Source organism: Portunus trituberculatus, chromosome 37 (assembly GCF_017591435.1).
Source record: "Portunus trituberculatus isolate SZX2019 chromosome 37, ASM1759143v1, whole genome shotgun sequence".
Taxonomy (NCBI): Eukaryota; Metazoa; Arthropoda; class Malacostraca; order Decapoda; family Portunidae; genus Portunus; species Portunus trituberculatus.
Genome location: NC_059291.1, coordinates 10,279,484 through 10,302,524, shown reverse-complemented (window position 1 = coordinate 10,302,524; position 23,041 = coordinate 10,279,484). Strand labels below are relative to the sequence as shown.

The following is a 23,041-nucleotide window of genomic DNA, read 5'->3' as shown; positions in this document are numbered from 1 at the left end:
TTCACCCTTAATACGTCCTGTTATATGCTTATTAGTTGGTTGTAGAGACTGACTGGATAGATTTTTAAATGTGAAATATTATCTGATGCCCAGTATGATTTTCGCTAGAACTATTCCACGGAACTTGCTATCTATCAATTATGCAAAAATATAAATAATACCATTGACAATAGAATTTTCAAATTTCAGTATTCTGTGATCTTTTTAAAGTTTTTTATTCAAATTTGCATTCCATTTTGATAAAGAAACTGGATATTTATGGTACCCGGGGGCTAGTTCTCCAGTGGTTTAGAAGTTACCTTAGCTTTAAAAAACAATGTACTGTTTTGAATGATTCGGTATCATCCTTTGCTTCTCTCAAACATGGTATGCCTCAGGGATCAATTTTAGGTCCAATTTTGTTATTGTTATATATAAATAACATAACACGCAGTACTGATAAGTTGAAGTTCCTTTTGTTTGCTGATGACTCTACCATGATGTACACATAGGGCAATAATTTGTATGAGTTAAAAGATAGCCTAAATAGAGAAATGCTTAAAATTGTCATTTGGATTAAAAGTAACAAATTAACAATTAATATTTCCAATATTCATTACATGGTCTCTTCATCATTAATGCAACAACCAACATCAATTGAAATATATTTGGATATGTATTATTAAAACGAATGAAACAATGTAACTTTTTAGGAGTAATAATAGATAGCAAGCTGAAGTGGAGTGGTCACATTGCTGTAACTTGTACGAGGTTCAGTTATAAGATTATTGGTATACTATATAAAGTTCGCAGGTTGTTAACAGATGGTTGTATTAACCAGATTTACTTAGCATTAGCATATCCTCATCTTATGTACTGCCATGCAATTTGGGAGAAAGCCAATAGCACCTATCTGGAAACATTGTTCATTACCCAGAAAAAATTGTTACCTGTCATGTCCGGCAGCAACATTATATGCTCACACGCATCCTTTATTACTTTAATTTGTTAACGCTGCATAATATCATAACTTTACAAACTTAATTTGTGTCTTCATGTATAAATCCCTTCATACTTTTCAGCCTGATTGTGGTTTTCAATTAATGCCAAATACTTTTTATTCTCGTAAAAAATAACCCAAATTGCCATGCAATTTGGGAGAAAGCCAATAGCACCTATCTGGAAACATTGTTCATTACCCAGAAAAAATTGTTACCTGTCATGTCCGGCAGCAACATTATATGCTCACACGCATCCTTTATTACTTTAATTTGCTGCATAATATCATAACTTTACAAACTTAATTTGTGTCTTCATGTATAAATCCCTTCATACTTTTCAGCCTGATTGTGGTTTTCAATTAATGCCAAATACTTTTTATTCTCGTAAAAAATAACCTAATTTTTCCATTATGCAGAACTTCACATGCTCAAATATTTATATCATATAGAGGAGTAAACCAGTGGAATCAACTTCCAGAAAATGTGAAAGAGCCCTTCATTTAATGTACTAAAAACAAAATAAAGGAAATTTAATTATAGAACATGTAGTCAATGTTTCATTTTTAGTTAGTTATTGTTAGAGCAGGACCGGTTTGCCTTCGTTGGCGGTTGTAATTGCTATGTTATTCATAAGGTCTGTAAAAGTTTTGCTAAACAGACCCAGCCCTACTATTTATATATATTTTATTTGTCTCGCAATGTATAATTCTTTTGGGCCAATTCAGTATCAGCATCTTTCCCAACTGGGCACTGGAAACACCAGTCGTCACCAGACTGAGAATTGGCCACACCCGCCTCAACGCCCACCAGCACAGGCTGGGCATAACCGATACTCTCCAGTTTCCAATGGCCCTGGTGCCCTACACAGCCTGACACCCCAGAACACCTGCTACTGCACTGCCCTCGTCACCACTCACACCGTGTGGCCCTCCTACACTCACTATCTGCCTGCTATTCAACCGCGTGGTTGAATAGCAGGCCAACACTTACCAACCTGCTGGGCCGCTGCACAAACACCTCTCTGGCTTTCAAGACTCTCAACCTCACCAGGAGCTTCCTACAGAAAACAAACCAGCTCCACCGCATATATAGCTTGAACACATCACCACCGCATACTGCACCTTTGGGGCACTAGAGGCTGTGACACACAACCTGCACGGCTCCAACAAACCCCCCAAGAAGTACCAGTATCTTTCTTTATAGCTTGTATTTAAAATAATGTGTGATTTAACGTCACTGGGTATTGAAAAAAAAAAAACATCAATCACTTAAATTTTACTTCGTTTTGTTCCTTACCATGTAACTGATATACGAGAAAAAAAAATTGCCATAATTTCTCCCGAAATAGGCCTGAAAACGCTGTATTTTTATTTTTTTTTTCAGTATTGTGACTTTCGCACCAACATCGTTATAAAGGGGTCTACACGACATATTTATTAAACTATAATGTGGTTTACATAAGTCAAACCATCAAGTCTTTCTTAGTTTTCCTCTATTAATGAAAAGAAAGTGGCACTTTCCCATTGCTTAACACAGGAGAGGCCAATGTTTTGGATATAAGTTGCGATCGCTCAGTGCTCGCTGAGTCGCTGCCTTCACTTCTGTACAGCCGCGGGATAGGCGCTTGCCGCCGCCTTCAATCCAACCTCCTCGGGTAGTACTTACCTAAGTCCAAATGGACCATATTTTTTCTATCTTTTCTTCTTTCCACATTTTTATGTATCTAAAACAAACTTTAGTCACGCTTGAAAAGTAAGATTGGTGAAAATAATAGTAACACGCAAGGCGCTGTTTCGCTTTTCATTGTTTACGAAACGCGGGAGAGGAAGGAAGGAAGGAGAATAAGGTGGCGGGAGAGAGGGAAACTGAGAGGCTGTGGCACCATGGTGAGTACATCATTGCATTGTCACCACGATGCAGCTCAGCGTGTATGTATGTTGTGCCTTCAGGTGCTGCATCTTATTAAAGTACATATCTGCTGCAGATACTGACGTTGTTCATTAGATCTGTGTGGTGTGGACGATGAAACAGATAGCCACTCTTTCTCTACCTGACATTCAGTGTTGACGTTCTTGACACTTGTTATGCATGACAGCTGGTCAATCTGTAGTTGTATGCAATTTTTTATTGCAGTACTGCTACTGCTCTTGTTAAAGCCGCCATGTGTTCTTGTTGCTAGCATCTTAACGTAACTACAAACTAAATCTAACCTGACTGGTAATTGGCGATTTAATGTGAAACTAGATGGGTGTATGTCGCTCTGAGAGGAAGACTAATAAAGTTTTAAAAATGACTAGCAGCTTTATTATGAATTCGTGAAACATGTGTATGGGGCTCAATCTGACGAAAAAAGTAAGAATTGTTTCAGCAACTTCCATATAAAAAATTTGAGGCAAAACTAGATAAATTCTAGAAAAATCAAGAATTATATTATGATGAAGATGCCAAAACATGGAATGAAGATCTGGAGCCACATTTGTAAGCCTATTCCAGGAGGCTAACTGTAAGAAACTGTAAAAAATGTAGCTTTCTTCAAAACAGGTTTGAAAAAAAAAAAAATATATATATATATATATATATATATATATATATATAAATTTTTTTTTTTTTTAATTTATTATTATTATTATTTTTTTTTTTTCAAACCTGTTTTGAAGAAAGCTACATTTCTTACAGTTTCTTAGTTAACTTCTTGGAATAGGCTTACAAATGTGGCTCCAGATCTTCATTCCATGTTTTGGTATCTTCATAATCATAATATAATTCTTGATTTTTCCAGAATTTATCTAGTTTTGCCTCAAATTTTTTATATGAAAGTTGCTGAAACTACCCACTCAGGCAAAAGGTTCAAAGTAAGTAATACCGTACATGGATAGGCATATTCCCTTACATTTAATCTGGATCTTGGCTTGAAAAGTTTCAGCAAATTTCCTCTACTTGTACTAACATCACTACATTTCAGTAATCCCTTGCAATATATATCATCATTTTTTTCCAGTAAGAATCTTGAAAGTTTCTATCATATCTCTCTATGCCCTTCTATATGCTAGTTTTGGTGGTTTCAGCTTTCCGAGTCTTTCTTTGATGTTGAAATCTTTTAGTTCTGGAACCATCCTTGTGTTGCACATTCTTCACCATCTCGATGTTTTTTATGAGGTGAGGATTCCAGACCAAATTTGCATATTCTAGATGTGGTCTTATCACTGCTTTGAACAAAGCTTTAAAAACCTCAGCATCTAGTGTATCAAAAGTTCTCCTAATTAATCCAACTAATTTATTGGTTTTATTTACTTTTTCTGCTAGGCATTCAGCATAACTTAATTTTTTCATTGATGATAACACACACATCTTTCTCAGAGTCCATCTTAATTTGATTTTTTTTTTTACATTTGAGGCGCCCCGAGCCAGAGGGAACCAACCCTCAAAAATACGAAAATTGAGTTAAAGGCGGGATCATGTTGTCGAAGGGTGTAAAAGTCGTATAAAATTGTCGGCCAAGTGAAATACGACCATATGGGTACCTATACGAAGCCTCAAAGTGGAGTGATAATGCGTAAAAAAAACGCGCGAAAAACTTCTCCGATCTGCGAGCCAGAAGGTACCAACAGCAGGGAGTTAAAGGCGGGATCATGTTGTCGAAGGGTGTAAAAGTCGTATAAAAAGGTGCGGCTGAGCCTCGCCGTGCGCTCCCCAATCAGTGGCGAGTATTCTCGTGACTCATAGCCGCGCCCCCACCTCGGCCAATCACAGCCTTTGTTTACTTTAGCCCAGAGTCTCCCGCCAAATCCTTCCTTCCCTCCCTTGCCAGGCCCATAATGCATCTTATTCTACTTTGTAAAATCATAGAAAATAAATTTTAAAATACAATATCACAATCTTCTATACAGATACATCTCACACTATAATCTCTTCAGAAATGAAGAGAAAATAGGGAAATAAAACATTTTCGGGAATAAAAGTTGCGCTAGGGGGAAATATTGCTTTATTCGGTCATAAAAAAAAATTCGTAAAAAATCGAGTTAAAAGCATATCGTCATAATTTTTTTACATAATGCTTGTTTTATCATACACTTTGAAAAAATGAACCTAAAACATAACCTTCCTGGGAAAAAATGTTCTGCTACGGGTGTAGGGGTATTTATAATAATCTCTGTAAAAGTTAAAACATAGAATATACTATTAAAAACCACATGGCATGACAGGTCTTGCCGAGACCTTTCAAATGATGTATAATATGATAATATTGTGACCGATCTTACGGTAGGGGGAAATATTGCTTTATTCGCTCATAAAAAAATTTGTAAAAAATCGAGTTAAAAGCATATCGTCATAATTTTTTTACATAATGCTTGTTTTATCATACACTTTGAAAAAATGAACCTAAAACATAACCTTCCTGGGAAAAAAATTTCCGCTACGGGTGTAGGGGTATTTATAATAATCTCTGTAAAAGTTAAAACATAGAATATACTATTAAAAAACACATGGCATGACAGGTCTTGCCGAGACCTTTCCAATGATGTATAATATGATAATATTGTGACCGATCTTACGGTAGTATTAATTGTTCAACTTTAAACGCGTTTTTCTCGAAAGTAGGTTCGTGTGTGTTGGTTCCCTCTGGCTCGGGGCGCCTCATTTGATAGCCTTGATCTTCAATAGATGTTATCTCATCCTCATGTATTTGCATTATCGAGATAAAAATGTAGTAACCATTTTTTGCTCCAAGAATGCCCATCTATAATTTGCTACAGCTTTTGACATTCCCCCTTGCTCTCTGATAGGTCTGAAGATTTTGGTATCATCTGCATACATGTAAATTGCACTGTCATTTGTTGTAATATCTGATAGATCATATAAAAAGAACAAACAGATCCCTGTGGCACTCCACTTGTCACTGGCATCCATCTTGATTTTTCTCCCTTCACTACCACTCCTTGATGTCTTTCTGTTAAAAAAGCAGCAATCCATTCTTGAAATTTCTTTCCGATATTATGACTATTTATTTTACTTGAAAGCTTTCTATATGCAACTATATCAGAAGCCTTCATGAAGTCACAGTATATCACTTCCACTTCATGTCCCTCATCAATAACATCAGTCCATCTATCCAGAACTTTAATGAGCTGCAACACTGTTCACCATCTTAGGATAAAACAATACTGTTTTTCACTAAGCAAATTATGTGTTATCATGTGTTTCATTATCTCATCCCTTATTATGGTCTCAAAGATCTCACAAATAGGTAACACTTGTTAGGCTGACTTAGCTATAATATCTTGAGTCACACTTGTCACCCTTTCTACAGTCAGCGCAAAAGAAATGGCTGCACCCGTTGATATCACGTCAAATCTACTCTTAACTAAGAACATAAGGTATATAAAGGAGAATATAACACTAATACTGCTATATTTTGTTATTATTAATATTTTGTCATATTACCCTTCACTTTCAAGACAGCCGTAACCCAATTTGGCATACTATCAGACAGCTTTGTAAGAATATTCTAAAGTTGCGTCATCCATCAGTCCAGGAATTTGTCTGTTAGAGCTTTAATGCCTTGCACTGAAAGTTACCAGTTACTCTTTTTATTTCATACCACACATTTTCCCTGATATTTCAGTCTGGAATATTCCCTGGCCACTTTATAATGATCTACACAACATTAACTTTATTGTCCATGAACCCTCTTGCAGTTTTTAATGCAGCATATTACAGTAAAGAAATTGACCAGAATTTCCTATATGGCATCTCTAGGGATTATGCCAAGTGTTTACGCGCGAAAGATACCACTGCACTCAGTCACCACTCCCTGGGTGGTCAGTGAGAGGAGGTGCTTCTGGTTTTTCTCCTTCCTTTTTCCTGACATTGTTCACTGTACAGAAGATATTGTTCACTGTTTTTCTCTTCCGCTGATCATCATCACGACAAAATGGGTCCTAGCAAGCTCAGTATGGAAGAAAAGGGCATTGTGTTAGCCTTAGTTCGTGAAAGCTTAAGCAACAGAAATAGCAAGAAGAACAAAAAGATCTGAGAAAAGTGTTCGCCGTGTGAAGAAAGCAGCCACTACACTGGGAACAGGTGTGACTCCGGCGAGGAAGAAGGGGACGGGGAGGAAACGTAAAGCACAGCCAAGAACGGACAACCTGCTCAAACGAGAAGTACAGAAAGACCCTTTCATTACAGCCAGGGAGTTAAAGGAACAGCATGCTGATGTCCTGGGAGATGTAGCAGTTAGGACAATTCAAAACCAGCTACAGAAAGATCTCAAACTGCCGTGTCGCTGAGCTGCTCACAAACCTCTCGTGACGGAGAAGATGCGACAACAACGACTTGCTTTCTGCAGGAGGTACGGACAGTGGACTTCAGAAGATTGGCGGTCTGTGTTGTTTAGCGATGAAAGTGCGTTCAAAACGATATCTAAAGGACAGATAAAAGTGAGACGTCCCATGGGTTCTGATCGCTATGACACTAAGTACACTGTAAAAACTGTGAAATTCCCAGCTGGTGTGATGGTTGCTTCAGTGGTGAGAAGGGTAGTGGTGGATTATATTTTTTAGATAAAAATGTGAACATGAATGGTGCCTTATATGTTGATGTTCTGAAAAATCACATGCTGCCATTTTATGAGAAACATGAGAACCCTCATTTCTTACAGGACAGTTCTCCATGCCATAGAATGGTTGTCTGAGAAGAAAATTCAGTTGATTGAGTGGCCAGGGCACAGTCCAGACTTAATCCAATTGAAAATTTATGGAATGAAATAAAGCGAAAAGTTGCGTGACAAAATTAGCGCCATATGGAATGACATTGACTTCAGTTACTTCGGAAAATTGTCTAATAGTATGCCAAGTACGGTTACGGCTGTCTTGTAAGTGAAGGGTAATATGACAAAATATTAATAATAACAAAATATAGCAGTATTTGTGTTTTATTCTCCTTTATATACCTTATATTCTTAGTTAAGAGTAGATTTGACATGATATCAATGGGTGCGGCCATTTCTTTTGCGCTGACTGTATATATAGGAAGGTGTAGTATGAACAATAAGCCAGTCATGAGGAAATTCCTTATGCTCAAATCAGTCCTGGAAAATGATTTCTAAAGGCACTAATAGGTGCTCCAAGCCCTCCTTTACAATCCTAAGGTGGATTCCATCAGGTCCAGAGGATTTGTGTTTCTTGAGGTTTTCTATAATCCTCTCAATTTTTATCTAATGTAATTTCCATTGCAAATAGGTTTTTTTTTCTATTTCCTCATCACCTGCCCTCAGAAAACACAGTCTACCCCAACAGAAAATATTGTTTTGTTAAAAAGAAAAAAAAAAGGATTGATACTAAATACGTAGACAAAAAAAACTTTATCTGAAGAAATAGTTTTGTCATCACAAGTATTTATATATATCACAGAAGTAACAGTCCAAAATTTGGATTGATACTGCTGTGGAGGGTACTGGCTGCCACCACTAGCCGTGCATCACCGGCTAGGACAATCTAATCATTTAACCAAACTTAAACTAACCTTACCTAGCTAATGTAATTTGGTTGAGGTGACACTGGTGACAGACATCTTTCTCATATTAACCTAATCCAATTAAACTGATCTAACCAAAACAGAGTAACTAAGGTAAGGTTAAGAAATTAATAAGTAGTCGTTACCTTATTTCTCTTAGTAAAATTTGGCGATGTAGTGAAAATAATTGAGACACCCACTGCAGATAGATATCTTCTTTAGGCTGATTCATATATTTCAGTTTGAGTCTCTTCTCACTCCACAGAGTGTTATGATGAGCTAGATTTAGTCAGTATTTTTTTTATTGGCAAGTGACTGTGTGCTCAAACAAAAGAACCAATCACAGTGATTTATTTTGCCTATGCACAAAATATATGACATTGAGCACACAAGAATGGACACACGCCCATCTGGCATTCTTCACTGCCCGCCTGTCCTTCACATGTGCAGGTGCATCACACTCCAGCATTGGCATAGCAGTGCATTAGTTCATTCTCCCAAAAACTGGTAAAAATCTTCAAAAATTCCTGTCAGCATTATGAATAATTTACAATGGGTATATGTATATATATGGTGTTTGAATTATTCAGAATAAGAATTTCTATATGATGACAAAGTAAGACAAGTCATATTGAGTTTGTTGAAAGAGTAAAATGATAGTGAATTGTTGCTGTTTTATGCACAAGAAAGCTCTCTCTCTCTCTCTCTCTCTCTCTCTCTCTCTCTCTCTCTCTCTCTCTCTCTCTCTCTCTCTCTCTCTCTCTCTCTCTCTCTCTCTCTCTCTCTCTCTCTCTCTCTCTCTCTCTCTGCAAAAATCTATGAAGCGTGTCCATTTGTATCATCATTTTTGTTATTTTCTCTCTAGCATAGACATGAATCACTCATTGCTTCACTTCTTCATTCAGCTGTTCCCATTAGTTATCACCACAGCGGATCATCCCTCTCCAATACGCTTGGTCTTCTGTGCCTTCCTCTGTCACACTCACCACTTGCATTTCTTGTTCCACTGTGTGACATCCTCTCTTTCAAGAAAATGGAAATGAACTGAGCACAAGTTACTGATTCTGTAAGTTCTTTTCATTCAGCCTAACCATTCAGTGAAAAACCTACCTACCTTGCTATCCTCTCACTTTCTAAGCTAAGGATGCCCTCACACTAGCACATTCTCCACTAACTTTTCTGTCACTCCAATTTCCATCAGTTTTTGCTTTTATCTGTCATTTTTTTCTATTTGCATGGGCAAACAAAAGTCAATGTCGTCACAGAGGAGCCTTGTCATCAATTTTTGTTGTCAAAGAAAAAATCCATGTTCTTGATGTAAACTGACAAAGGCACAAAACAGTGAATGCTTGCCTGTTTCAGAGGAGCTGTATTCATGGAGAATTGTGGTCCCAGACTGGCTGGGTTTGTGGCCTGCCAGTATGAATGGCCAGTTATGCATTAGTTGCAATGTTATTACAATGGGCAAGTGAGGGTATTGCCACTCTGGACAGGAGATATTAGCAGGCAGTAGCTAATGTAGCTATACAGAGAGAGAGAGAGAGAGAGAGAGATCGCCACCATTGATTACACTCAACTTTAGTAGACAGTAAAGATTGACAAATACACATGCTAGCGTGACAATGCCTTTACTGTACAGGAAACACTTGCTAATGTGAAGCCTGAGTGTCACATATCAGGTTCTTGGTTATGTGTCAGAAAAAAACATTTTATGACTAGATTTGTAATTAATAACTATATATGTTAGCTGATTCTAGATAAATTTTGTGTCTTGCAGGATATTCGTCGATATTTTGCTCCTGCTGGTGGAAGCAAGCCTTCAGGAACATCACAGCACTCCAAGCCAAAGAAAAAGAGAAATGTGATTCATGATTCAGATGAGGAGTCGCCCTCCCCAGTTGTCACCAAGAAGCAGCGCATTGTCGTTCTGGACTCTGACTCAGGTGTGATGGAAGCTGCAATGGGTTATTATAAAGTAGGAAAACTAACCTTTATGGTTTGTTTCAGGGTACATGTGGTGTGTTGATAAGAGTATCTGTTCTGATCCTTTGTCTTTTTTTTTTTTATGTTTATTTTTAATAAATCAACATCACACCATTATGAATGCTCACCACTGGCAGTTGTTGTATCCTCCATGCCTTGTGACTACTGTTACTCTGATGAGGCAAAATCTTTTCAGATCTTATGTAAGTAGTCATTGTAATTATTGCTTTCATTCTATAGTTAAATTCTCCTATATCCTTCATATATTGTATGATCTCCATCACTGTTCTAGATGAAGAGTTGTTCAAGAAGAGTAGTAAGAAGGAAGAGAAAATCTCTAAGACCACCAAACACAACCCTCAACAAAAACCAGAGTCTCCTAAGTACAAGCCCATAACTGCTGCGAGTTTCTTTGGCACAGAGCCTGTGACCTCTAAGGACAAGATCACCTCCAAGAAGAAGGTACAGAGCACATGCTGTAGATATTCAATTTATTTAGATGTTTACTCATATGTTATTTTTCTTTTCTTTCATACTCCTTTTCTTTTGAAAGTTCAGTTTGTGTCAGGTCTAATTGTAATCTCCATTAAAAAACCAATAGCATTATATGTAACCTCTGCCATAATTGATTGGGTTTTTGTTTGATTGATGTGAAACTAGTGCAGGAGTGCTAAGTCATGAAGCTCAGGAAATAGGTTTCTGAATTTTTATTATTTGCTCTTTGTAGGCTTTTTCTTTTTCCATGCTTGCTTCAATTCCATAATTTTATGTGTAAAAAGCAGTTGACTGTCTTGACCTATAACAGTAGACTTTAATTATCCATCTTGCAGTAATCTGAAATACTTTGTGTTCCTTAATGGGACTGGCCATGATAAAGAGTTAAAACCATCAAAATTTTCTCAGAATTAAGATATTCATGTTATCAATAGGTTTGCCACATAAATTTTATTCTATAAATCTCATCAAGAAACTTAGTTTGTGTGTTGCATAATGAAGTTTGTGAATAAATTTCAGAACAATGACAGCAGTGAGAAAGCATTTGAAAAAACACTGCAACAGCTAGATGAAGAGGATTTTGAGATACTTAAGGAAATTAAGGAGAGTTCTAAACACCGCTCAGCTGTGGACCATAGTTCAAAGTCAAGTGAAAGCTTTGAGAAAACCTTAAAGCAGCTAGATGAGCAGAAGACTCACCATAAGGAAGTTAAGGCCAGTCCCAAGCACTCTTCTGTTGCAGAACCAAAACCAAAGCCGAATGAAAACAGTCCCCCAGAAAAGAAAACTGCAAAAGAAATTCCTGCCAAGCAATCAACTGCAAGTAAATTAGGTTCAAAACTAAAGAGATTTGAGTTTGGAAAAAGAGATCATGGTGGCTGCCAGAATGAAGATGAGTTGCAACACAAGGACAAGAAAGTTAAACTGGTGTCAGAAGAAAAGGAAAGGATGCCCAAATACAAACGAGACAGTCCCCAGAAGAAGACATCACCGCAAAAAGACATTAAGGTCAAGAGTGAACAGAAAAAGAGTACTAAGGAGGAGAAAATTGACACAGACTCCAAGAAAGTGAGTGGGCAGTCCAGCAAAGAGGGAATATCTCAGAAGGAGGATAAGAAGGATGTTCAAATGAAAGAGAGGCATATTGTGCCAGAAAAGAAGGTTACCCCCAAGAAAGCTGTTAAGGAGAACACCCAAGCACCAGACACAACACCACAAGATGAGAAGAAGAAAGCTGCAAGAGATGCTTACCTCAAGTTCAGGCAGAGGTCTGGGCCAGCAAATCCTGGCAGCAAAGAAATACCTGAGGTAAACCTCTGTATATTGTTATGTAAAGTTATCTGTTATTGATTGAAATATTGCACTCTTGATTAGTTCAAATCTCTATTTACATTGATCACTTTGACTGTCAACATGCGATTTATCCATTCTGACAGCTGACATTGCAGCTGAGGACACAAGAATAAACACACATTAGAAAGTAACGTTGACTGTTATTAGAGTGACTGCTTGATGTCACTTTGTACAAGATATCTACACTCATATCAATATACTGACAAATCTTGTTCCTATGGTCATTATTAAGCAATAGCCTCATTTTTTATGAGATCTGCATATCCTTTTTTAATGTCTGTACCTTAATTTAATTGTGCTTCATTACTCATTCTTTTAGGCCATGTTTTGTAAAATGTTCATAGTATCCTATCACTGAGGTTTACATTTTATAAAGCAGCATTATTGATTTTTTTTTAGGGGAAACCAGACTGCCTCCAGGGACTTGTGTTTGTTCTGAGTGGTGTGTTTGATAGCTTGGATCGGGAAGAGGCCACAGAGATTGTCAAGAAGTATGGTGGAAAAGTCACCACCTCTGTGAGCCGCAATACTAGCTATCTAGTAGTGGGTGTGGAGGCTGGTGAGAGTAAGCTGAAGAAGGTAAAGCATCCATGCAAGATTTCGATGAAATATTTGTAGGATAGATGTAAATATATTTTCAGGATCAGTAATGTAGGTCAGGTAGTGCCTAGTGCAGCATCTTGTGCATACTTTTGATTGTCTGTCTTTGAAAATTAATGTAATTTAAATCCCTAGTGTGGTTTTTGTATGGAATCATGTTACAAATGCATTCAAGTATGTTAAAGATTAGTTGTAAAGGATCAAGATTTATTGATAGATGGTTTGTTATGATATCTGTATGATTATCTATCAGTTCTTAGTGTATTAAACAGTGTCATCTATCAGGCTGAGCAACTGGGCACCAAGCAGATAGATGAAGATGGACTGCTGGAGCTCATTGCAACTCTGCCAGGAAAGGAGAGCAAAGAGGCAACCCCCAAGCAAGGTAATTTTTTGCCTCCAAGCCCTAAGGCCCTGTTTACACTAGCAGTTTGTCTTGCGTGATTCAAACTGAGGCAGTGATATTACAACATAAGTTAATAGAGCTTTTCACACACAATTACACAATTTTTTCTCCCACTGTGGATCTGCAGCAGATTGATTTACATGCCTTTCAATGGAAGCATACACACTTTGCAATTTGGAGGTGGTGTGAAGACCATATTGCCTTTTCATTGGCTAGCTTACCAGTGATCGTAGCCAATCAGAAGAGTGGTGATTTGTTGCCATGACAGCCAGTACAGATGTCCAAATGAAGTCATTTAAGAATTTATCTTCATGGTCTCTTAGCTAGCTTGGGGGCACAATGTTATGAACATCCCATGGGTTAGTCTGTTGTGTATAATAGGGTGAATCCACTGATGTGTTTGTCTCTTCATGGGCCATGCCAGTCATCGATGCAGGATCCATACTTGCTGCTTCTTCCTCTTACATGTTGACATTATACTGTGACTACAGTGGCATGACTCATGATTAGTGGTACAGTTCCCGCTTAGTGAAATCATCTTTTCACATAAGTGGTTAGTCCTGCTGTGGATCCACAGCAGAGCAAACCACTTGTGTGGACAGGACTTAAATCTGCTTGTCAGTGGTGGTCTTTTGCTTTATCATCTGGAAATGACACCTCAGATGTAATTTTGACTCTGACAGTGCAAAAGTTATCTAAAACTACAGTGTCATATTGAACAAGCAGCATACATTTATGTGTTTGATTTTATTTGTCTTCTTGCTTAACATAAATTCATTTCAGTAAAAAAAAAAAAACAGGTAAAACACTTGACATCAGGAGATTTTGCTGGAGTTTCCTATGTAACATGACTAGAAAAGAAAAGATTAAGGTTCATTATTTTAACTATCTTTCCAGCAACTTCTGGTTCAAGTAAGCTGAAGAAATTTGCCAGAGAGAGTGAACCTAAGGAGGCACCCACACTTGCCTCTCAGTCAGCCAGCCCCAGCACACCTGACAGTTTGGTCACCAGTACCACAACTCCCAAGAGGTCACTTTCAAGCTCCCAGGCATCTTTAACATCTCAGGTAAATCAAATATTTCATGAGCATTTTTTTCATTCCTAAAACCATGAAACAGGACAGTTTTTCTTTATATCATAGTGTGGGATAATGATAAACTTCAAAGTTTTAGAAATGTTTCAAAATTTATTGATTCACAAGATTACCTGTTAAGGCTCAAAACTCCATAGTATTTTTTTTTTACCATTATTGTAGTTAGCTTGTCTTGTTTGCAGGTATTTTGTCCGTTCACCAGACTTTGGTTCATTCTTTCTATGCTTATTACTTGAACAGGAAAGTGGAAGTCCCTCCTCAAGTACCTCCTCTCCCAGAACACAGTCTATCTCCTCCCAGGAACTAAATAGCAGATCAGAAGATGCTCTCATGTGGGTAGACAAGTATAAACCAGCCTCCACCAAGAACATCATTGGACAGCAAGGTGGTGCATCTAATGTCAAGAAACTGCTAAATTGGCTTCAGAACTGGCAGAAAAACCAGCTGGGAGATAAGAGGCCACCCATGCCCAGTGAGTTAGGCTCTTTAGTTTATTTGCATCATATGGAAATATGGTATGCTCATAAAATATTTGTTTTTTTGTTTTAGAATGATCCCTGTGCATTCTTGTACTTAATTCTCATGACCTTGTATTCTTTAGGTCCATGGGCCAAAGATGACACAGGGGGTTACTACAAAGCTGCCCTCCTCTCAGGTCCTCCTGGTGTAGGTAAGACTCCAAAGCACTATGTTCTCTTAGAATTTTCTGAAAATACAGTGAAGACTCAATATTCGAATGTCTAAATACTCGAACGCAAAAGTTTGATTTAATACTAAAAAAATATCTGATAGTTGAGTGACCACACACATAGTTGTAAACAAAGGCTCCCTGGCATCCCCTTCCCCCTCTGCCAGTTGTGACTTGTGCTGCCGTAGTCATCAGAATAATATTCTCCTGTATTCTATCTGTAGTCTTTCATTTATAAACTTACATTAACACCAAAGGCTTAATAGTAGTGAAAATATCTGTTAATCAAACGGTTGCACATTTGGTCGTATATAAAGCTCTGTCATCTCCCTTCTTGCAGCCACCAATGTACCGTTCTGATACCGTATTGCTGGTAAGACTAGTATTACTGTAATACCGGTATACCAGATACCAATGCACATCCTTAGTCCTGCTGTGTCTTGAGAAAAACAATTTGTGTGTTCTGTTGGTAGTTTTTCATTTAGAAATTTATGATAACACCAAAGAGGCTTATTAGTGATGAAATAAGGAATTTAGTGAGAATGCAAGTGTTAGTGAGCCACATCCCAACACTAGTGGATTCGTAGGAATCACACCAGGAGAAAAGTTACAACGATAAAAAAAAAAGAGGTTTTGCTAAGATTAGAACAGATTACCTGATTTATAAGCATCAATTGTCAAACTTTTTAATGCTCAAACAGCCATTTGGAATGAATAAAGTTTGAATATTGAGTCTCCACAGTACAAATGTTTTGTCATCAGTACACTTGTTTTGAGATATCGAGCTAAAATCTAACCATGCTTTGAAGTTAGACCATTCAGCTCATCCTTTTTTCCTATTTTATAGTAGTTTTAAAGACATATTTTCTTTTAGGGAAAACAACAACAGCTCACCTGGTGTGTAAAGAGATGGGCTATGATGTTCTGGAGCTGAATGCTTCTGATGCCCGATCAAAAAAATCCATTGATCAGGTTGTGTCAGAGCTTCTTGGTAACAAGAGTCTGGCTGGGTTTGCAACAGGTAAAGTTGCTCAATAATATATCTGTGAAAATAAGTTTGCATATGCTTGTAGACATAAGGGAAATATATGAAACATTGTTGGGAGCTATGCAGGTAATGTTTTTATTTTTCCACAGGAGGGGGCCACACGAGCTCCAGACACGCATTGGTCATGGACGAGGTTGATGGAATGTCTGGCAATGAAGATAGAGGAGGAGTTCAGGAGTTGATTGCTCTTATTAAGAAATCCAAGATTCCTATTATTGCTATGTGTAATGATAGGAATCATCCCAAAATAAGGTCTTTAGCAAATCATTGCTTTGACCTCAGGTTTTATAAGCCTAGAATTGAACAAATAAGGGTGAGTTGCAACTGTAAGCCTTGGATGTTTCAAGCCTATTGCTAGATTGATGATTTTGTTTTGCAACAATGAAGTTATATTGATATGGTTGCCTGCTGCCAGTTGCAATTTTATAGAAAATAGCACAACAAGCTATTTTTAAAATAACTTGGGACTTCAAATTTCACAGAACCATAATCTATATGTGTTGAATGTGAATATGTCAAATGCCTGCTTTGTGAAAGTGTTAACATATTAATTGCAGTCGTATTACTCCTTCATGTCATACGTGTCTAGGGACCCATGATGAGTGTCTGTTATCGGGAAGGCATCAAGATCAAGTCTGAAGCTCTGGACCAGATCATCATTGGATCAAATCAGGACATTAGGCAAGTCCTGCATCACCTCTCCATGTGGTCAGTCAAGGAGAAGAACCTCCAGACTGATGATGTGAAGAAAGAAGCAAAGAAAGCCCATAAAGACTTTAAAAAGGTAAAGCATGCTTTATCTTTCCATTGATCATGTAGACAATTTTGTCTGTAGGGCTCATATCCTGCTAGATATAGAGGGAAGAGATTTGTGAGAATTGTGACGAAGTTTCGTCTCATATGAGAGGTGAACAAAGAATACTCTAGATGTAAATTTGGATTAAGGACTGGCTGTGTGAATGAAGTTTTGGCTTAAAGGACATGTGTGAAGAATTGAAGGGAGAAAAAAGAAATGTGTATTTGAAATTCATGGATCTCAAGAAAAGTTTCCATACACCTGTACTGTACACTACTTTGACTAATTGATGTAGTAGTAGTTAGAAAGCCCTCCAGGTGCTTCTCTTAATACAGTCACATCTGTTTTCCTATCTTCTCGTATCAATCTTTCAGTAATTGTTCATTATTGTTTTCTGGTAATCAATACTATTATACATATTATTACTTATGAATGTTACTTCAAAAATGTCATATTATTGACCCCTCCCTTTCCATGCATTCTAATTTTTATCTGATATTTCATATGTAGTTTTTACATTAACATCTATGTACTTTTGTTAGGTTTATTGTATAGAACAACTCATTTGTAAGATTGATATGATTTTTAGTTTGCTCTGTATGATGACACGGGAAGGTATTCTTTATGTTTTGACTTAATGTAAACAATTTTTGGCTAAATTTTGACTATTAGAGTTTTTTCTCTTATGTTTCTCCTTTGCAGGGTCCTTGGGATGTGTGCAGAACAGTTTTTACTGAGTCTGAACACAAGAACCTTAACATTCATGAGAAGTCAGATCTGTTCTTTAATGACTACTCAATTGCTCCTCTCTTCGTCCAAGAAAATTATCCAAAGGTTGTCCCTCATAGTGCAAAGTAGGTTGGGAAATTTGACTTGTTAATTTTTATCCACTTATAAGTACACTAAGGATTGTAGGTTACTGGTAATATGTGCATGACAAGATGAGCATTGGAAGTTTTATGTTAAGTTAAGAATACTGTACTATATGAAATTGGGAGAATGATTTTTTGAGAGAAAGATACACCAGTTTTTTTTTTTTTTTTTTTTTTTTTTTTTTTAGATAAAGGATGACCCATTACAGCCAATCCCTGCTTTACGAAGGGGTTACGTTCCTAAAAAGAAGCCCTGCGTTAAGCGAAATTTTGTTAAGCAAACTGATTATAACAAGTTTAACTTGAACTTCCATTGAGAGTAAACAAAGCGAGAGTGCATCATAGTACAGTGAAAGGTTTAATGAAAGTAAAAATTATGAGGTTAAACATTTAGGCAGTTTAACTTAAGTCATTATTATGTACACTAATGTATGTATGTACGTAACTTTGTAATGTTGACGATCTTAAATTTATGAAGGGAGGGAGAGTGAAACGGGAAAGACACTAACCGGCAACCTGTGGAATGTAAACAAAGGGCGCATCATTGTATGACATACAAAACTTATATACCACATTTCCACAAGGCTTTCCATTTTATCCATTGTAGAGTCACGAGTTCAGGTGGTTCTTTTAGCTTGCAAGGAAGATATGGTCTCACCAGCTTTCTTAATAGAGTCTGCTGACTTGAAAATAGTAGAGACAGTAGATGGAGTCAAGATGGTGGCGAGCAATGCTATTAGTTTTCTCGCCTCGTGCCTGTGAATAATATCCAGCTTCGAGAGTAAGAGATTTCCTGGTCTTCTTAGCAATGCTAGGCGACATTGCAGGGTGTTTTGGTGGTAAATTGAGCGAGGGAAGACAAGCTGCTGCTGACGCTGTTATTGTTTTGAACAGGGGGAGTGAGTGGTGCACGTGTTTTCCATGAGAGGCACTGGTGTATTTAAAAGCCTGTTGGCTTGCGTGATACGGCAGGGCTTTCAAACTTGGAAAAAATTAACTGGATAAAACTTTGTTAAAGCGAGTTTGGTATTCATTAAACGAGCAGATGGTAGTAAAATTAAACCTTCGTTGTAGCGAAATTTCATTGTTGTGAACCTTTGTTAAGCAGGGGTTGCCTGTATTTGAAAATAGGTTTAACTGGTAGCTCTCATATCTTTATGATAGCTGCCTTGTAGTGAAGCATTGACATTTATTTATTTTTTACTTATTTTATTTTTTTATTTTATTTATTTATGTATTTTTTTTTTTATGATTCATGCCATTGGGTATCCCAACAGAGGTAACCGTAGGGCAACTCTGCAACAGCTGGCCAAGACTGCTGCCTCAGTAGCTGATGGGGACCTAGTGGGGCAGCTCATACGGTCCCACGGTTCTTGGTCCCTTCTCCCCACACAGGTATTCATTAGGCAGCCTTGATATTCTGGTTCTGTTAGAGTTCGCATTATTGCCATTTTGCTGAAATTGGTACCTTTGTGTAGGCAGCAGCTGAGAGAGAACACTTTCTGTATGATGTAAATGGTGTACACAGTAGTTGTAAACCCTACAAATGACACCAAATTAAGTACACTACTTGCAAGTACTGCATAACTATACTTCTTGGAGGTTGTATTATTAATCTATGTATAGAGTTTTATCACATTGCTTAAGTCATGTAGCAGATCTCACATGAATGTAAGTAAATGAAATAAAATCTTTCATATTCAGAAATTATGCATATATGTTTAACATTACTATTGTGCTTTGTGGCATGCAGTTCAGATAAATTTAATAATCATTATTTTGGTCCTATTTTTTTTAGTATGCCAAGGTTAGCTGAGTTTTTTGGCTGGTCCTTATTTGTAATATTACTCGGGCATGATTTGTCATCAGCTTTGTATACTGAATATTGAATAACAAGTTACAGCATGAATTAAATAAGCCTCCTCTGGGCCTTCTGTGTGTGATGCATAAAGAGTAAATAGTAGTTCATACTGTCAGCTCAGTAGTTCATATATTTGTTTGTGGCTTGTGGTTCTAGGCAGTCCAGGGTTTATTTGTTTATTCACATCTTATTTTAATTTTTAGATATTTCTATACTCCCTCTATATATTTTATTATTTATTTTTTATTCCTTCCTTTCCTCTAGGCTATGTTCAGCAGTGTGATCCCTGGGGAGTACATGTCTGGTCACCTGGCAGCTCAGATTGATTTCCCAGCCTGGTTTGGTAAGAACAGTCGCCGCAACAAGCTGGACAGACTTGCACAGGAGCTTCAAATGCACATGAGGCTCAGGTATACTATGCTTTGTTGTTTTATTTATTTGTTAATTTTTTATGTCTATTCTTTTCCAAAGGTGGCTGATTGGACTAAGTGAATTATGTGTTTGTGAATGTGTGGTGCCTTGTCAAGGCCACCTCTTGTGGAATTGCCTGGTGTATAGATAGATAGGTTATTATTATTTTTTTTTTCTCTCATCTATTTATTCACTTTCTTTTCACTCATTTTTACAGTTGTACTTAAGCTTGCATGTTAAATTTACCTCTTGAAGAGACATCACAATGTTGTATTTGAATCATCAGAAACTCCATATGCTAAATATCCCATCTTGAACATGAACAGTAACAGTACCTTGATACTGGCAGGATATCTGGAAGCAAGAGAGATGTGGGCATGGACTACTGTGAGATGATGAGGGACATTATTGTGACCCCCCTGGTGAAGTATGGAGCTGAAGGAGTGGACAAAGCAGTGGAGGCTATGAACTCATACGATCTGCTGAGGGAGGACCTTGAGTCACTGCTGGAATTGTCAAGCTGGCCCAATAGCAAGAACCCAATGAACACAGTGGAAAGCAAGGTCAGGGATTTTTATTTTAATCCACTATAATGCTCAAAGATTTTAGTAGAAAGCCACTGTAATGGTCAAAGATGTTAATTTCAAGCCATTGTAATGGTTAAAAATTTTAATTTCAAGCCATTGTAACAGTCAAATATTTTAATTTCAAGCCACTGTAATGTTCAGAGATTTTTATTTTAATTAATTGTAATGGTTAAAGATTTAAATTTTAAGTCACTGTAATAGTGATTTTCATTTTAAACCACTATAATATTCTATTATAGGGCATGGTTTTTTATATGAACTCCAAAGTTGGGGCCGCCGTGGTACAGTGGAACCACGCGTGCTTTGGGGTCTGAGGGGTCTCCAAGCGTACAGGTTCGAATCCTGTCCACGGTCCGCGTGTAGGTTGGGCTTTCTCACTCGGGGTAACGGTTTCCTAGCGGGTGGGCTTTGAGATAGGGGGTACCCAAAAAGTATCCCCTTTAGCCCATAAATTCCCGTGAAAAGCCCACATGGTATAAAAAAAAAAAAAAAAGGATTGTCAATATTATATGGATATTTAATGCATAGCGATTAGTGTAGTGGTTAAAGCCATATATTGAATTCATTGTAATTTTTTCATTGGATATCAGTTTCACTTGATAATATGTTTTCTAGCTTCCTGATCCAGTTGCTCAATGGTAATGGCTTGTCCTGTTGATGATTTGTTTTGTACTTCATTCTAAGTCAAACATTGTGTCCTTCCCTTTGGACTGCAGGTCAAGGCAGCATTCACTCGGAAGTTCAATAAGGATTGCCACCTGACACCATTTGCTGCACCCTCCATTAAGAAGAAGAAAGGGAAACCATCAGACTCTTATGGGGAGGAAGAGGGGGAGGAGTCAGAGGATGAAGAAGAGGAAGAGGATGACCTAGGAACAAGTGGCATGATAAAGGTAATTGTGCATTTTATTGCAATATTGACAGAATTACCATGAATATATTGACATGTGAATTTAAAGATACATAGATGTGATAAAGGAATGTCTTGATTTATTATTTTATTTGTGAAGAGCCTTGCCACATGAGGGGAAGCAAAAGAATAATCATATCCTGATTGAGTAATGAACTGGAATACTTTTAGGAAGGTTTTGATGTGTGAAAAGGCTGCCAAGAATAAACTACTAGTAATGATATCTAGAACTGACGATGTGATGTTGATTTAATTGGACACTATCTTGACTAGTGCTTGGCTCCAAACATTAACATTTTTCTCATCATCTCCAGCTGCCTTAATAATCATTTGTCATATTGAAGTACAGATGACTCTTATATCCACTGTGGAGCATAATGGAAACAAAGATTGATCTGAAAGAGGAATAGATATTTAACAGTGAGGCATCCTGGGTACAGATCGAACCCCCTGACACAAAAGAATAAGTACAGCACCTTAGACATTAGGATTAAATAACTGTCAGATATTGGGATAATAAAGAGCGAGTGACAGGTTACATTATAACTAGGGCAAGAGCAGCTGGAGACTGGCAGTGGTGGTGTGATATTGTTTGATCTAGCAGCATTGGGAACATGAGGATAATTTTTGTGGCCTGTGTATTTCTCATTGCTACACAACCACAGGAAATTCTGTGGAAATATACAATATGTACATTGTGCTAAGTGCTTGCAAGAAAATTTTGTGCAGTGGTCTTGTATACCATCAAGTTTGTCTGGGTGTGGCAGGGACATAATAGTATATAATTTTCCACAAAATTCCTACTTTCTGGATTATGTTTTTAATCATTCTTATGTATTTCTTTTGTCAGGTAAAAGTAGGAGGCAGTAAAGGGCAGGGATCAACAGCAGGAGCTGGGAGGGGCAGGGGGAGAGGAAGAGGAGGAGGAGCAACAGCTGCAACAAGAGGAGGAAGAGGTAGGGCGAAGAAGTAACTGTGGATTAAGTATTAATTATTATAATCTACTAAATGCATAATGTAACATGAAATAAAAAAAAATTTAAAAAAATTTGAGGGAAAGATACATTTCCTTGAGTGAAGAAGTGCAAATTGTGCTAAGGTTTTCTACTTGTGATACCACTTTGTTCTTCCAAGTGTAGAGACATGAATTCATGTTGAAAACATTATCTACACAGCATAGTGGTAGTACTTTCATTCTGTTACATATATTTAAAATATAAATCCAGGATTTTAGATTGGAAAAATTACTTGTGTCTGTTTTATGCTAAAAACATTTTTAATTAAGCATCCTCTTGTATTGGGGATATTTAATGAAATATTTGTATACTTGTTATATTTAAACATGGGCATGCTCTTATGGGCAGTCTGAGTGATGTACAAAACCAAAACCATTTCTGTCAAGTGGCCACCACAGTTTGTAACAAACAACTTCTGCACATCAAGTG

The 23,041-nt window shown here is 37.3% G+C and overlaps 1 protein-coding gene across 1 annotated transcript; it reads left to right on the top strand.

Moving 5' to 3' along the window:
* Window positions 1-2,696: 2,696 nt before the first annotated feature.
* LOC123514402 (replication factor C subunit 1-like) lies at window positions 2,697-23,041 on the top strand. Its single transcript, XM_045272318.1, has 18 exons — window positions 2,697-2,866; window positions 10,270-10,435; window positions 10,768-10,937; window positions 11,490-12,278; window positions 12,723-12,902; window positions 13,209-13,308; window positions 14,227-14,396; window positions 14,664-14,895; window positions 15,025-15,093; window positions 15,986-16,132; window positions 16,249-16,472; window positions 16,749-16,943; window positions 17,658-17,809; window positions 19,105-19,222; window positions 19,953-20,098; window positions 20,449-20,662; window positions 21,403-21,579; window positions 22,447-23,041. The coding sequence occupies exons 1-18, from the start codon at window positions 2,864-2,866 to the stop codon at window positions 22,567-22,569; spliced, it is 3,375 nt and encodes a 1,124-aa protein (XP_045128253.1). The 5' UTR covers window positions 2,697-2,863; the 3' UTR covers window positions 22,570-23,041.